Source organism: Bufo gargarizans, chromosome 2, assembly GCF_014858855.1.
Source record: "Bufo gargarizans isolate SCDJY-AF-19 chromosome 2, ASM1485885v1, whole genome shotgun sequence".
Taxonomy (NCBI): Eukaryota; Metazoa; Chordata; class Amphibia; order Anura; family Bufonidae; genus Bufo; species Bufo gargarizans.
In genome coordinates, this window is record NC_058081.1 from 18,027,131 (window position 1) to 18,044,979 (window position 17,849).

The 17,849-nt window shown below is 47.2% G+C and overlaps 1 protein-coding gene across 1 annotated transcript in view; it reads left to right on the forward strand.

Moving 5' to 3' along the window:
* KCNAB3 (potassium voltage-gated channel subfamily A regulatory beta subunit 3) overlaps window positions 1-17,849 on the forward strand; it is a 68,663-nt gene that overhangs the window by 42,400 nt on the left and 8,414 nt on the right. Inside the window, exons 10-14 of the mRNA XM_044282733.1 lie at window positions 11,565-11,650; window positions 13,253-13,373; window positions 13,463-13,557; window positions 14,497-14,617; window positions 14,849-14,937. Of these exons, the coding sequence (XP_044138668.1) occupies window positions 11,565-11,650; window positions 13,253-13,373; window positions 13,463-13,557; window positions 14,497-14,617; window positions 14,849-14,937 (512 nt within the window). The remainder of the gene's footprint in view (window positions 1-11,564; window positions 11,651-13,252; window positions 13,374-13,462; window positions 13,558-14,496; window positions 14,618-14,848; window positions 14,938-17,849) is intronic.

Here is a 17,849-nt window from a genome sequence, read left to right on the forward strand (position 1 = left end):
GGTGTGCACTGTGACTCTTTCCTTCACTGTGGCTGCCCGTGGCAACGTTTGGTTTGGATGTGTACATGAGGTGGCAGTGTCTCGGCCTTCTGGCTGACTCCCAGGACATGGTTGCCACCCATGTCGTTGCCCGCGGTAACAGCTGCAGTGTGATCTTATTTGGACACTTCCCCTTTAAGTGGTTTAACTCCCTGGTTAGTGTTGGAAGGGTTAATTCCCTCTCCTTGTGTGTCTGTGTGGGTGTGGCCACTTTGGGCTATAAAGCCTCTTTGCAGATCTGAAGCTGAGGGGTTCTTCAGCCATGCTTTGCTGGAGACACCCTCCTGGCTATTCCAGACAAATTGTTGTTATAAATTGTAAATTGTAAATTGTCTACATTGTTATACACGATGTTATGAGGATGTGTTTGTGTGTCATGTCTATTGATTGCAGTGTATGGTTTCCTGGTGTCCTGTGTGGTGTGTGTGCTCTGTCTATTGTGTTTGTGGATAGCAGCACTGATACTTGGGTCCCAGGCTCTGTGTCTGTGGCAGGTAGGTGTTTGTACTAGTTGCACTTACCTGCCATTGCCATATCACTGTTCCAGTCCCCCTGTCTTTATAGTTTGGCCATCTTTAGACTCCTATTTCTCCATGTCCAGGGAGTGAAACCACTTAAAGGGGAAGTGAGTGAAACACTGCAGCTGTTACCGCGGGCAACGACATGGGTGGCAACCATGTCCTGGGAGTCAGCCAGAAGGCCGAGACACTGCCACCTCATGTACACATCCAAACCAAACATTGCCACGGGCAGCCACAGTGAAGGGAAGAGTCACAGTGCACACCTAACATAAACCACGTGCACACCAGACATACAAAGTGCATAACATACACACACACCTAACTGAGAGGTTGCTAGGTGCAACCGCATGCACATTGCAGCAAGCTGCCTTTCACCAGCTCAGGCTGCTATACTGCGACAATACCAAATGACTTGTTGCCCGCGGCAACCACAAGTAAGGCAACAAACTAGCGGCCCTCACCTGTGGTTGAACAACCAAACAAAACCGCAGGCAACAGCATATGGTTCAGGAGTGACGACCATGAACATGGCCGTGACACTGAGTTTGTTTAACAGTTAATTTACAAATCTCAGATTTCAAAAATGAAATTTCCTGCTGCATTATGGAGAGCTGTCTACAGATCAGACAGCATCCAAACCTCCGAAGAGTGGAACCTGAAATAAAAGCACAACAATTCCTGCACAGAACCAGGTCTGCCATTTTAAAGAGGGGGAATATTTTAAACAAACAAATCTAACTTTTTTAGATTGTATCCACCTCCAGATTACCTCCTGAGTATCTCCTGAATATCTCAGATGCACTTGAGAATTCTGCAAGCTATATGACCCTCCAATTAATACAGACCTTCAAAGCCCAAAATTAATATAGGTTCCAAGACCAAACCACAAAATTAACACAAATCTCCAGAGAAACCCCCAAATTCAGGGTCGGATTGGCTGTAGAGCTTACATGGAAATTTCCTGGTGGGCCAATGCCCAGGGGGTCGCCTGAGTCCGTCTCGCGGCCGGCAGAAGTTTTTGGTGGATGTATTTTGTGCTGCTGGCAGTATTTTGTGATGGACTGTGGTATTTAGCCCTGTTGGGGGGTATAATGTGCCACAATATGGTATTGCTGGCCCTGCCTACTTATGTTGGCCCTGCCTACCATGAATTTGGACCCGACTACAAAATGGGGCCACTTTTAGTATTTTTTCAAGGGCTACTTTAAGTTCCCAGTCCGCCCCTGCCCAAATTAATAGTAAGAGAGATACCATCGCACACTCAAGGTTATCATGCAAATTAAAATTATTTTATTCCGACATATCCTCCAATGGGTACATAAGTAATAACAGAGAGATGCCAAAATATAGTGACTCCGAGTCTTTATGATGTTTCGGTCGCTCCGGACCTTGGTCACATAAGTCCCAAAAGTAGAGTGTAGGAAGTTAGGAGGACCCCCGTGGGACAGCAGGAACACGCTGTGGGGGGAGACTGCGAACCAGGGCCCACCCAAATTACAGAGACAGCCAGACTAGACTACAAAATTATTACAGACCTCAAGACCCAAACATTAATATTACCTTCAAAAAGACACCAAAATTAATTTAGACTCTAAAATTAAGATTCCTAGACCAGATGCCAAAATTAATACACACCTCCAGACAGACCCAAAAATTAACAGACTCCCTGCACCCCACAATTAATAAAGACCTCCAGATCAGACCCCAAAATGAATATAGACCCAAGATCAGTCCCCACATTCATACAGACCCTAAATCGGCCTCCAAATTCGTACAGATCCCAGCCCCCAAATTCATCCAGACCCCAGATCAGCTGCTTAATTCATACAGACCCCAGATCAGATGCCAAATTAGACCCCAAATTCATACAGACCTCAAATCAACCCCCAAATCAGTACCAATTTGTTTTGTGTGTGTAAGTTTGGTGTCAGTTGTATATGCATGTATGGTGTTTGTGTGTATACACATGGTTTGAGTGTATATGTATGCGTGTATAGTTTGTAGAAGTGTATGTTTGTGTGTATACTGTATGTATATAGTTTGTAGATGTGTGTATGTTTGTATAGTTTGTAGATGTGTGTTTCTGTATGTGTGTATATATGTTATGAGTTTATATGTATGTATTATGTGTGGATATATATGTATCTATAGTGTAAATTGTTAGTCAGTGAAAGGAGAAGTGATTAGAGCTCTTTATATTTCCCCAAGATTCCTGGCATATGTGCATTAGGCTCAAGGAAGTATTTATCTCTTCCAGGGAAAACTAGATGAGATATAATAGATCTAGTACAGCCAGGGGTGGATTGGGAACCTAAAGTGGCCCTGGTAAATAATACTTAAAAGCGGCCCCATATTGTAGGGGGGTCTTAATTGACAGGAGGCGGTGCAATAAAAGTAGGGGGGTCAGCAATACCATAGCGCAAAATACCGCATACCACAGTGCCGCACAGTATCTTGCCTCAAAAGCTGTCCCTCTGAGTTGGCCATCATTAGAGGCCATTTTCTCTCCTCCTCCTCTTCCAGTTGTCTCTGACTGAGATATGGAGCAGGGTGCTTAGGAGGTGAGATGCGGGACATAGTTAAATTCAGGAGGTCATGGTGTGAGCTGGGTACATGAGAACCTGATTCTAACAGAGTTAATTACCACTGATACCCAGCCAGCAGCAGAGATGGGGGCTTGGGTGGCCCTCTGGGCATCGTCCTTCCAATCTTCCTCGGAGTACAGCTGAGTATTCCGAACAAAGAGTAGTTTGCTAAGGACTATAGTAAGTCCTGTTACAGGCCTGGATGTTTATAGAATGATGGGCAGGTTGGTAGTGGGGCCAGTCATTCCCTTTTTGACCATTACAAGTTTTCTTTGTAACTCAAGTCCAGTTCATATCTGGGATATTTAGTTGCAAGGTGTGCTCTGAAGAGAGCCATCTGATGAGTCAGAACCTGTCTGGAGAGACTGTTACCCTGAAGGTGAACATTTACTCCTGGTGTGAGGTAACACATTAATGTAATTTTGTTTGCGTGGTTGGCAGTAATCCACGTGTATAGCCAGGGAGACTTGTATGTTTAGTTAGAGCTTAGGGGTTGATTTGTGTCTTGAGACTGAATGTGAAGAACTGCGAAGACCTGTTGGAAATAGACCTCTGTGTCACTGTCTCCAATGGCATTTGATCTCCTTTGGCCAAATGTTACAGAGCTGATTCCCGCAATGGGGGTCATTTACCAACAGTTTATTTTGTGACTTTTTAAATGCCTGAGCGACGATATTTGTTGCACGGATGTTTTTATATTGCGTTTGACACAAAGTAGTGTTGGCAGTGGTGGGGGACAGCAAAAAGGAATAGAAGTTGCTGAAAATCGTCTAGATTTTCCAGCAGGCGCAAGGACTGGCAAAGATACCTAACTGTACAAAAAATACCATCAAACAATTAAGGCCTGGGGGGATTCTCTCTGGTAGTTAGGATAAGCGGGCACAGTACAGAGGCAAAATGCAAGTTTGTAATTCAAACTTCAGTGTTTATTCACACATGGTGCCAAAAACAAAATGTCACTTTTGCAGTGTTGGTGTTACTTCACACCTAATGGCAAGTTAATATAACTAAAAGTCGCCTTGGTGGCAGTTCTGCCCTAGATTGTCCAAATACAGGCTTTAGGCAGTCTGACTCATGGTTCACAGCTCTCAAGCCCAGCACAGGCCTCAGATCCCAGCACACAGACACGGCTTCTGAGCCCAGCTGTCTATTTAAGGACAGCTAGGTGCTGCTAAAACCCAGACCGGCACTTAAAATCCGGTCCAGTATTTGACCTCAAATGGCTGTAAATAAGCCAAGCAGCACATGCTGAGAGGAAAATACCTGTTTTACCAGACCAAACCTCTCACTGTGTCACATACCCCTCCCCTTTGTTCAACCCTGAGGGGGTGAACACACGCCAGACAGTGTACTCGGGTGTCACGGCTGAGGATGGGGGAAACCCTCAGCCGGGCGATGCCAGAAGATGTTAGTGGGTGCTCGGCTAGAACAACAGACTTAGGGAGCAGGTCACCTCCTAGAGCATCCCTAATCTGACCCTGACTCCTAGCTGTATGAGCCGACCTTGATGGTAGGAGGGCTCATACTCAGGAACCTTGGATCCCTACTGACCCTCCGACAGATCCCTGAGCTAGAAGCTGGGTAGACAACCTGTTCCTCCTGGACGCAGAGAAACAGGAGTCTAAAGTGGCCAAGCTACATAGAAAGGGGAAGCTAAACAACTTATGGCAATGGCAGGTAAATGCAACAAGAATAACACCTACCTGCCACAGATACAAAGCCTGGAACCCATGTGCAAGTGCTGCTGTCCACACCAAACATAAACGGACACAGCACACACCACACATCACACAGTAACCCAGGACCATAGGCTGCAATAGAGAAGCATACAAAAGACACACCTTCATAACATTGTGTATATGTGAGGCAACAAATCCAAAGCCCTCACCTGTGGTTGAAAACATAGACCAAAACCGCTGACAACCGCATGCGACTAAAGAGTCACGACCATAACCATGATCGTGACACTCCCACCCCTTAAAACCCCCCCACCAAAAGAAAGGGGAAAACTAGTGAGGGACCCATTAAGAGGATAGGAGAAGGGGAATCAGCGTCATAAAATGCACGTCTCCCCAGGACTGCTGCCGGCCCCTGGAGCAACACACAGGAACTAGGAGCCGACTGCCAGGCTCCAGAGCAACACACAGGAACCGGAGACCAGCAAAAAAACAGCCCGGGGAGACCGCACTGACACTGCGTCCACTCTCCACTCACGTCCCCACTCCAGTCGCTTCCAGCAGACACTCCTAACCAGCACGCAGCCGGAACACTACCGGAATGCTGCCAGCAGACGACCAGAGATAGGAACATGGAGAGGGACGAGGGATCACCAACACGGACACGGAACGTAAGGTGGCGGGGAATAAGCCACCAACTGTGCCGTTAACGGTGATCCCCAAAATGCTCTCCCTCTGGAGAACGCGCATGCACCCCACAACATATGGCGATGTATGCTGCACCCTCTTCCGAAGGTCTGCACCGAAGGTCTGAGTGGTTGCTAGGCGCTCACTGTCACAGCATGCAGTTGCCGCTGGCAACATATGTTTGTCTGCACTTTCCCTGTTTGGTGTGCATGGGGTTTATTTGTGTGATGTTGTTTGTACACCTCCCTTTTCAGTAGCCTTCTCCCATGCCTGGTGTAGGAAGGGTTAACTCCCTTCTGTGTGTGTGAACACTGGGTGTGCCTGTGTGGGTGTGGCTACATGGGCTATTTAGCTTTTGCTGTGAGCAGTAGTCAGAGGGGTACTTCAGCCATGGTCTGCTGGAGTCATCCTCCTACATATATACCATCTGCCAGTGGGGGCCACCCTTGTGGTCATACTGTCACGGCTGAGGATGGGGGAAACCCTCAGCCGTGCGATGCCAGAAGATGTTAGTGGGTGCTCGGCCAGAACAACAGAATTAGGGAGCAGGTCACCTCCTAGCGCATCCCTAATCTGACCCTGACTCCTAGCTGTATGAGCCGACCTTGATGGTAGGAGGGCTCATACTCAGGAACCTCGGATCCCTACTGACCCTCCGACAGATCCCTGAGCTAGAAGCTGGGTAGACAACCTGTTCCTCCTGGACGCAGAGAAACAGGAGTCTAAAGTGGCCAAGCTACATAGAAAGGGGAACCTAAACAACTTATGGCAATGGCAGGTAAATGCAACAAGAATAACACCTACCTGCCACAGACACAAAGCCTGGAACCCATGTGCAAGTGCTGCTGTCCACACCAAACATAAACGGACACACCACACATCACACAGGAACCCAGGACCATAAGCTGCAATAGAGAAGCATACAAAAGACACACTTCATAACATTGTGTATAACATAAACTTATACATAAACTTAAACTTATGACCACAAGGGTGGCCCCCACTGGCAGATGGTATATAAGTAGGAGGATAACACCAGCAGACCATGGCTGAAGTACCCCTCTGACTACTGCTCACAGCAGAGGCTAAATAGCCCATGTAGCCACACCCACACAGACATACCCAGTGTTCACACACACACACACACACAGAAGGGAGTTAACCCTTCCTACACCAGGCATGGGAGAAGGCTACTGAAAAGGGAGGTGTACAAACAACATCACACAAATAAACCCTGTGCACACCAAACAAGGAAAGTGCAGACAAACATAAGTTGCCAGCAGCATGCTGTTACAGTGAGCGCCTAGCAACCGCTCAGGCCGCTCCACTGCCAACAACCTTATTTTGCCAGCGGCAACCACTTGTGAGGCAACAAATCCAAAGCCCTCACCTGTGGTTGAAACCATAGACCAAAACTGTTGACAACCGCATGCGACCAAAGAGTCATGACCATAACCATGGTCGTGACACAGGGACAGGGCATCCTCGTTTCCCTGTAACTGGCCTGTCCTGTGTTCCACTGAAAACTTAAAGTTTCGTAGGGAATGGAACCATCGGGTGACCCGGGCATTTCTGTCCTTGGCCTGGCTCATCCACTTGAGAGGGGAGTAGTCGGTCACCAGGTGGAATTTTCTCCCCAATAAATAATAGCGGAGAGATTTGTGTGCCCAGAGAGCCAGGCACTCTCTCTCCACTATACTGTACCGGGTCTCGGCTGAGGTGAGCTTACAACTGAGGAAGACAACGGGATGTTCCTCCCCGTTGACTTCCTGAGACAGTACAGCACAGAGGCCTACTTTGGAGGCATTGGTCTGAACTATAAACTCCCTTTTGAAATCGGGCGTCACCAAAACAGGGGACCCGCACAGGGCCGACTTCAAAGCGGAGAAAACCTCTTCCGCCCGATCATCCCAGCAAACCATCGTTGACTTGTGTCCCTTCAAGAGTCCTGTCAAGGGCGCAGTTAGAGTAGCAAAGTGGGGAACAAACCTCATGTAATAGCCCACCATTCCCAGGAAAGACTTTTTTTTGCCTAGTGGTGATATGTCGGGGCCAATTCCATATCGCCTCTATTTTGCTTCACTTAGGGTTTGATGACTCCGCACTCAAAGACATACCCCAGGTACTTAGTCTCCTCTAACCCTATCGCACATTCTTTTGGGTTAGCGGTTAGTCCCGCCTTCCGAAGGGAGTCCACTACAGCCTGCACTTTGGGTAGGTGACTTTCCTAATATTGTCCAGGTAAGCTGAAGTGTACCGACGATGTGGACGAAGCACAATGTCCATAAGCCGTTGAAAAGTGGCAGGGGCACCATGCAGACCAAAGGGTAGCACCTTATACTGATACAGCCCCTCAGGTGTGATGAAGGCAGATTTCTCTCTGGCAACCTCCTTTAAGGGCACCTGCTAGTACCCTTTTGTGAGGTCCAAAACAGAAAAATACTGGGCTTGTCCTAACCTCTCGATAAGCTCATCCACTCGGGGCATGGGATACTCATCGAATTTGGAAATCTCGTTAAGTTTACGAAAATTGTTACAGAACCGCAATGTCCCATCTGGCTTGGGTATTAAGACTATAGGACTGGCCCACTCACTTTTAGACTCCTTAATGACATCTAGTTGCAGCATTAACTGCACTTCCTCTGAGATGGCTTGTCGCCGAGCCTCGGGTACCCGATATGGTTTTAACCGAACTTTTGCCTGAGGTTCCGTGAGAATGTCATGCTGGATTGTGGAAGTGCGTCCGGGAAGGTCAGAGAACACATCCGTGTTCCAACTAACTAACTCCCTGGCCTTCTGAGCCTGTGTAGAGGAGAGGCTGTCAGCAACGTTTACGGCAGCAACTGTTTCCCTTGCATCAGACAAAGAGGCCGGAACCTCTTCCCCTACATCTTTGACGCGGGCTGTCTTTCATAGAGGTCTCCCGATCCTTCCACGGCTTAAGCAAATTAACATGGTAGATCTGTTCTGGATTTCGCCGCCCTGGCTAGTGTACCTTGTAGTTCACATCTCCAACTTTCTCGAGTACCTCGTAGGGCCCCTGCCACCTAGCCAGGAACTTACTGTCCACAGTCGGTACCAGAACCAAAACCCAATCACCCGGGTTAAAGATCCAGACCCGAGCCTGCCGATTATAGACCTGACTCTGGGCTCCCAGAGCTGCCTCCATATGCTCCCTAACAAGAGGCAACACTGTCTCTATCCGTTCTTGCATCTGCGTAGCGTACTCAATAACGCTTTTATACGGAGTGGGTTGTTGCTCCCATGCCTCTTTGGCTACATCCAAGAGACCGCGAGGGTGTCTGCCATATAGCAGTTCGAAGGGCGAGAACCCAGTAGAGGCTTCACGCTGCGAACATGACATAGGGCAGAAGAAGGTCCCAGTCCTTTCCATCTTTAGCCAACATCCTTTTCAACATATTTTTTTATGTTTGGTTAAACCTTTCTACCAGACCATCCATTTGCGGATGGTAAATGGACGTCCGTAGCCGTTTTATGTGCAGCAACTTACAGAGTTCCCTCATCACCTTAGACATAAAAGGGGTCCCCTGATCGGTCGGAACCTCTTTAGGTAGTCCTACTCGGGAAAACATCTCCATTAACTCCTTAGCTATGAGTTTAGCCGATGTATGTCGCAGTGGCACCGCCTCCGGGTACCGAGTGTCATAGTCTAGGATGACTGAGATGTGTTGGTGCTCTCTGGCGGACTTCAGTTTGGGGCCTATGAGATCCATAGCTATTCTGTCAAACGGTACCTCAATAATCAGGAAAGGAACTAGGGGACTACGGAAATGTGGCTGGGGGATAGTTATATGGCAGGTCGAGCAAGACTTACAAAACTCTTCTATCTCTCTCAATATGCTGGGCCAGTAAAACTGCTGTAGTACACGAACCTGTGTTTTCTGCAACCGCAGGTGACCCCCGAGAACGTGCTTGTGGGCTATATCTAAGACGAGTTTGCAATAAGCCTTGGGGACCACCAACTGTTCGAAAATCTCACCCCGTAGTTGGTTTACCCGATACAGCATACTCTGATGAACCACAAAACGGGGAAACACCAACTCGGTCCCAGGTTGTTGTGATTCACCATCTACTATTAACACATTCTCCCAGGCTCGGGATAGGTTTGGGTCCCGGTGTTGTGCAGTACCAAAGTTATCCCCGGAGACATTGCGGTGTGCCAATTCAGGACCCTGCGGCAAGTCCTCCACCTCTCCCACCATCACACTCAGCGGGATTGTCTCCCCCTCTTCCACCGAAGTGGCGGTCACCCCTACCTCTTGCCCTTCGGCCTCGGGTTCCCAGGGTTGTGGCCTCCCCCCTGAGCAAGGCCACTCTGCTGGGGTTACCCCTGACTCATGTGTATTGGCAATTCTCATAGCAGGCCACAGTGCCTATTATGAGTTCATAATGTAGATTTGTGGCGACAGCCACCTCGTGGGCCCATCTACCGGCAACTGTGGTTAGAGACACCAGCGTGGTGGGGTAGTCTTTTAAGTCTCCGTAGATGCACATCACCCCAACCTTTCGGCCAGTATACTCGGTAGACCGCACCAGGGTAGCCCTTACTAGGGTCACCAGACTCCCTGAGTCCAGCAGTGCCTCCATCAGAGTGTCTCCCACTTCCACCTGGCACAAGTGTTCTAGAGACTCTGGGTTGCCTGTTGCACACAGCCTCCTGGCATATAGCGAATGACAGTAGCCATAATTAGTGTCCATGGGCTCAACCCGATGGGTACAGTCAGCCCTTACAAGGCCAGGCTCCTGACACTTCCAGCAGACTATCTGAGCCAGGTCCGCCGTGGGTACATCCCGGGCTGGTTTTATCAGCTCAAATCTCCGGGCCTGTTGGCACTTACACCTGCCTCTCTGCGCCTGTTTCATCCGAAGTCGATTTGCTCATCCCTAGTCAGCAGCATGAAGCAGGGTGTGTCTGTGGAGTGAGAGGCTACAGATCACACCCTGCATGACGCGTGTGAAGGAAACACTGGCCTGTGGACTGATTACCTGACCTGGCTGTGATCCGGCTGAACTGAACTGTAAGTTGGTTGGAACAAGCAATAAACTGTATTGAAGAGACTTTGTTGTGTCCCTGCCTTTCTTCAAAACTGGTCATAGGAGCCCACGGCATTACAATATGTATTGTGTATTTGTATGAAATCAAAGTATGTGTGTGTATATGTATGTATCGTTTTTGTACAATGTCAATGTATATTTGGTGTGTGGCTGTATGTATAATGCATATGTGTCTGTATGATGTGAATGTATATATATGTATGGTGTGTGTATGTATGTTTTCCTTTTTCAATGGGAGGCATATACACTACAGTAAGGCAGTGGTATCCCCCTAGTCTCTTCTCGGTATAGACCCCTGAAGTTGCCTGTCTCCCAGTGTGTGCCTCCTCCTTCAGTCTGCACCCTTCTCTCCCCATGCTCCCTCCCATCCTCATTACCTCTCTTGTCTATCTTCTGTGTTCCTTGCCTAATTGTGGCTGAATCCTTCCTCCTGAGTCCTTCCCCCTCCTCAAAATTTATGCTGATCTTGGCAAACTGCAGCCCCTGTGCGCCCAATTCCCCAGTGTGCGGGTCCCTCTACAGCTGGACGCAGGAACAGCTGTCTAAAAATAGGCAAATCTATATATGTCTGCAATAGAACCATTTCTAGTGAGGAGGAAGGAAACTGTCAGAGCGCTATGACACCCTCCAGCGTGTGCACAGTGTATGACACCCTCCAGCGTGTGCACAGTGTATGACACCCTCCAGCATGTGCACAGTGTATGACACCCTCCAGCGTGTGCACAGTGTATGACACCCTCCAGCGTGTGCACAGTGTATGACACCCTCCAGCGTGTGCACAGTGTATGACACCCTCCAGCGTGTGCACAGTGTATGACACCCTCCAGCATGTGCACAGTGTGTGACAGGTGTACATATAAATTGGGAGGGTCTGTAGTACAGTCCGGCCTCTGCCTCGCAGACCGCCCACCAGGCTGCCCATGCTTGTCAGATCTGCTCCCATCCCATTTTACTATGTTGTCCTCTTTTCCTCTGTGCAGAGATTGTACGGGCCATGACCTTTGTCATTAACCAGGGGATGGCGATGTATTGGGGCACATCCCGCTGGAGTGCAATGGAGATTATGGTACGTGAGACACAAAAGCTTGATCTCAGCATCAGTCTGCTTTGTAGAAAGCCAGTGCTATAGTCTTGTCCCCCTAGAGTCAACGCTTTTTCCTTATATAATGGAAAGAGGTATCTCCCATAGAAAACCCTCTTGCCACCTTTAGGACGTGCCGCCCAATGAGTCAATATCCAACTTTTTAACAAGCCTTGAAACACGCCAAGCTAAATATCCAACGGCACTAGCAAGGTGGTTCTCATTTGCTGGGAAAGACCTCTTTGCATATTATTTTCCCATGGACCTTTGCCACTAAGGGTAGGTTCACCCCCCCCAGCCGTTTAACTTTTCTTGGAGAGAAGAGCCTTTCGGAGTTCACTGGATCTAGCCGTTCCCCGCCAGATCCCAAAGGCTATCATTGGATGCGTTCAGTTTCCAGCATGAGTGCCGGGTTTGAAATGGGCAAAAAAAATAACGCTACACGCACCAAAACCCGGAAACCAGACATATGCAATTATAGTCGAAGGGGTCCAGAGGTGTGTGGCAGTGTCCAGCTAGGCCGGATATGGTGAACTACGACAGGTTGTTGTATTTTGAGATGTAGTGAACCTTAAAGAGATTGTTTGAACATTAAAGAGATGAATACTCCTCCTTGATGCTTGGTTCTAGGTCTATAGGTCCACCACTGTCTTCACTGTTTTGTTCCCCAAATGTAAACCTCTGTCATGAACAAGTGCTGCTTGGGGGACACTTCGCTGCGGCAGCCAGTCATTTCCATTATGTGAAAACTAAGACACAGTGTAGACAGTAGTGGACCCACAGAGCCGGAACAGAGCATCAGAAAGCAGGTAAGTTTGCTTACCATAACAGGTTCTGCAGAGTGAAGAGAGGGAGTTATCTTAAAAAAAACACATGGTCATTAAAGAGGTTGTCTAACTTCCAAGTCATTTTTTTGTTTTTTCACTGTCGCATTCCATACTTTTTTTTTTACATTTTCATGGCTTTCTGGGAATGAGTTTTATTTTTCAATGTCACCATTTCCGGGTACATATCATTTATTTTGTATTGGGGGTGGGGGGTTGGAAATGCAATAAAAACTTCCAGCAACTGCATTTTTGCCAACTACTATTTGGTAAAAATAACCTGTTAAAGGGGTTGGCCCATCGCAGACATTGATACCATGTCAGATAGGTGTGGGTCCCATCTCTGTGAGTTTCTCCTATCTTCAGGACATGTCCCCAAACTGAAAGAAAGCACACTGCGCAAACGCAGCCACCCTCAAATCACCAACAATTTTTGGAAATCCCATAGCAGTGAATGGGGGGCAAGCTGGCAGTATGCTCTTCTTGACTTCAGGGCCCCATATCTGACATTGACGGCATATCCCAGCGATTACACTGAGGTCTGAGATGGGCCAACCGCTTCAACTTTATTCTGTGGGGGGATGGGGAAAAAACAACAAAATGGCCTTCATGACGGATACAGGTGGTGCTCTGGGAATTAGCACCTGCTCATCGAGGGATATATCCACCATTTGTCATTAAGGAGTAAAGTGGTGGAGAAACTGGAAAACGAGGGACGTGGGTTACTATGTCGTTTTAGTCACTCTTACCTTTGTGTTACCAGGAGGCCTATTCTGTGGCCCGCCAGTTTAACCTCATCCCTCCTGTGTGTGAACAAGCTGAGTATCACCTCTTCCAGCGTGAAAAAGTAGAGACTCAACTCCCTGAGCTGTATCATAAGATTGGTGAGAGTTAAATTCTAGACGACTTCCAATCCACAGTTCGTGGTGACATCACCAACGCTTTGGATTTGTTTCACTCTTGTTTTCACCAGGTGTTGGCTCCATGACCTGGTCTCCATTAGCATGTGGCATGATTACTGGCAAATATGCGGACACTATTCCCGAAAAATCTAGAGCTTCCTTCAAGGTAAGACTATGACACCGTAGACTTACAGGGCCTCCCCATTATGGACAATTTCCAAAGATAAGTTGACCACAGGGTGTACTGGTGGAAGACTGACAACCTGGTTCCCCCTTAACATTGATATTTTTTGGCTGACTATCAATATTAAAATATATTTGTACGTAAAACAATAAACCATTAAGCAAAAAATCTATGAAAATGTCTTACATCCTGGACATTAATGATCAGCTCTTTGTTAGGTATGTACTGGTTTTGTGGATTGCACATGTGCCAGTTCCCAATCTTCAAAAAAATAAATAAAAATTGTTTGCATAATGGCTGTGCTTCTTTGTACAGTCATAACTGTGAAGGGCCAGTTATGCTTGGGCTTACCTAATGTCTCTTTCAGACATATTACCTGTTTCCGCAGCACAGCTAGATGCATTTCACTCAGAAGCAGGGAGTGTCCAGCACTGTACTGCCGTGACATCCTTTTCCTTACTTCCCACTTTCCTTTCAGCTCCAGAGCTTACAGAACAGATAAGGAGGGATAAATCACACTTACAGACACACAGGAGGCTCCTATACTCTTCAGAAGCTGTATAGAAACAGTTGTTTTTATCAGGCTCAGGATTTCAGCTAGCTCTGACACACACCCATTTCCTGTGAACCATCTTCTCGGTCTCTGTTATCACGGACTGATCTTGCCTTGACAACAGGCAGTGGACTGCAACTTAGGTGGAAGTGAGACCCCTAGTGGCCATGACTTTACAGCTTTTTTCACATGGATGCAGGAAGATTTTTTAAATGAAGTGATTTAGAAATTAGCTATTTACACCATTCTCTATTAAATGAAATTGTATGAAAGTGCAGGGACTCTAAGTTTGATATGAAATCAAGTTGTGCTACACTAGCAGATAACACTCCGTAACTGTGTCTTAATGCTTCCTGTATTCTTTGCAGGGATATCATTGGCTGAAAGAAAAAGCAGTGAGTGAAGAAGGAAAAAAACAGCACTTAAAGGTGAAGGATCTGCATCCCATCGCTGAGCGCCTTCACTGCACAGTCACCCAGCTGGCCATAGGTAGGAGAAGACCCTGCACCTTAGTTTATATAGGACTTATATAGTAGTGTGGCCACTTAATAGCAATGTGGGAAAGTGCAGTAGAATACATTGCCTTGGGCTGGCAATAAAGATGAGAAATGTGTCCACATTATAGATGGTCGAACCTATAGTCATAGACAATGTCTTCAAGAGCAGACCAGACAGTTATGCGTTCTAACTTGATTATGACAAAGCCTCTTCTTCTTCTAGCATGGTGCCTGCGCAGCGAGGGAGTCAGTTCTGTGCTTCTGGGTGTCTCCAATTGTGATCAGCTTATTGAGAATTTGGGCTCCATCCAGGTGAGATCCTGTGTTTGTAGGCCCATTGACTAAAATTGCCTTAGAGTTTAACATTAAAGGGGTATTGCAGAACAATCAAAAAGAGGTCCCATGGCCATCAACTGGTTAAAAAAGGGATAAAAGCTTATACTCACCTCCCCGAGCCCATGCTGCTACTGTTTTGATGGTGCACGGGTTCTTACTGTGCTCAACTTCCTGCTCAAGTCCTGACAAAGCAGGAAGTGGCTGTGAATGCATCGATGATCCATCTGTGATTGGCTGAGTGGCATTTCAAGGCATTTGATGCTGTTTTGGGATAACAGCAGAAAGTGGAGCACAGCTTCACTTGGTTTTCAGGAACTACCAAGTCCCTGGTGGACAGTAGTAGATTTATCATCTACTACATATGACATATAATTATGATAGTAAATACCAAGTAGCCAGAGCTGAAGAATGTCCAAGATTGACATGTAGTGTAATTTCCATTCTTCATCTATAGATACTTGGTATTTCTTATCCGCCTATCATATGAAATGAATGTATGCCATCTCCAGTCTTCCAGAAATGGTAAGAAACTTTGACTTGTGCACCAACCTCTCTTCCCACCAAACAATTAAACGGCTTGCCCTATCTCAGACATTGATGATATATCACTAGGTTATGGTTCAATCTTTGTTTATTGAAACAATGGCATAATAAAGTTTACAACATAGCCTGAAAGGTTTCACATTCATTTTATCATTGAGAATCAGTGAGATGAAGGATTAATGATATAATATCTTAACAATCAATAAGTTGGTGGATTAACACGGGGGACTAGACATACACAATAGGCTTGTATGTTTACCGGCTGTCTGAAACCGGGGATAACAAATACACAAAGACATAGGGGGGGGGACAGACTAGGGGGCAAGGGAGGGAAGTCTGGATTCAGTAACAAGTATATTGTATGAGTAGTGTAGTGCTGTTCAATTTACCAGCTGTATGGAACCAGGGATAGCAGACTCACAAAATCAGAGGGGGGGGGGGGGGGGAGAGGCCAGAGAACAGTAGCTGGTGAAGCTGAGGATGTTCTGCACTACCAAGTAACCATGGTATCACAGTTCAGGAGCTATGAGTCTCAGTACTACCAGTAGCCAACCAGTTTGCAAAACGGGATGAGTTCCGAAATTGGAACCATGGCTCCCAAGAGCGTGAGAAAATCTGTATCTGGTTATGGGATTCTGACCCAAGCTCTTCCATACGAACTAGGATGTCCAGGGCTGAGATCCAGGTTATTCTCTGCAAGCTGTCCGTGGACCTCCATCTGCGGGGGATAATTTGCCTCATGGCCTGTACAAAGATTCTAAGCGCCCCGGATATATGGACAGTAAGGCAATCAATGGTGAGGGTGTAACGTTAGGGTGATATAGAGCATTGTTTAGGGAAAAGACGTCTGACCATAAAGAGGAGACTCCTGGGCACTCCCACCATATATGAAGCATGGTGCTCACCGCTGAGTTACAGCGTCGGCACGTGTCAGGAACCGAAGGATAGAATCGGTGGACCTTCACTGGAGTTCTGTACCATCTCGTAAGTATCTTATAGTTAAGTTCCTGTAGTCGACAAGAGACAATGGACTTGTGCGTGTACAGGAGTGCTCTTTTCCACTGATCATCAGATAATGAGGTGTTCAATTCCCTCTCCTAATCAGTCGCAAACTTAGCATCTGCAATTTGAGACTTGAGTGGCCCGTCTCCAATCTCCCCAGTGCCCAACAAGCCGTATACTAGAGAGATAGCATGCCCGGACAAGAATCCGCTAGGAATAGCTTCTCAAAGTCAGTAAAGCGGGCTGACGCCTGCGATCCGGGGGCCAGGGAGTGGAGGAAGTTGTGGAGCTGGAAGTAGAGAAACCATTACCCTGGGGATCTTGGTAGTAAGTGTGATAGGTCAGCCACAGGGCGTATACCAGTGTTCCCGAAGCGATCTCGTATCCTGATCAAGGGTGAAGAAGTGGCGTGAAAGGACAGTAGGTGCCCAATAGCCTGCCGGCAGATTAGGACAGTTGTTAAGAACCGTTAAAGGGCCATAGGCCGTGATCAGATTGAGTTTGGATGCACGAATTAACCCAGGATTTAGCAAGCATATGAAGGAGGGATGGATGTTTGGGATCGAGTAATTGTCTCTGGTATGTTTGCGGCAACCAAAAAATACCAGTTGCTAGGGAAGGGTCTAGTTCGTGGACCATCTCCACCCATAGTTTCCTTTCCCGGTTATGGAAAAGATCTAGGACACAGTTTGCTATCGCAGCTCTATAATAAGAACTAAAATTGGACAAGCCTGCTCCTTCCATGGTTTTGGGGCAAGATAAGATAGCGTAACTAAGCCTGGCTCTGGACCCAACCCATGTAAATATAAATTGTGAGGCTAGCTTGCGAATCTGACTAAAAAACATTTGTGGTAGGACACACGGGACCATCTGAAACAAGTATAAAAGCTTGGGAAGGATGTCCATCTTAAGAGCGTTAATCCTCCCAAACCACGAAATATGGAGGGGAGACCACCACTGCAGACTGGTGGTAATAGCGCTGATGATAGGTTTATAGTTTAGTTTGTATAGGTGTGCTGGATTGGCTGGTAGGTAAATTCCTAGGTGTTTGATGGCGGGTGTAGCCCAACGGAACGAGAAGATGTCTCTGATATGGGTAACCTCCCGCTGCGGAAGAGTAACATTCAGGATTTCGGATTTTTGCACGTTCACCTTGAAGTTACTAAGGTGACCAAATGTTTCAAATTCACGGAGGACCGAGGGTAGACCCACTCTCGGGGAGGACAAATACTGGAGGAGGTAATCCGCAAACAGAGACAGCTTATGCTTGGTACGTCCCACCTGTAAGGGGAGAGAGGGCAGCCCTGACGTGTCCCATTTCGTATCTCAAAGGGGCTGGAGAG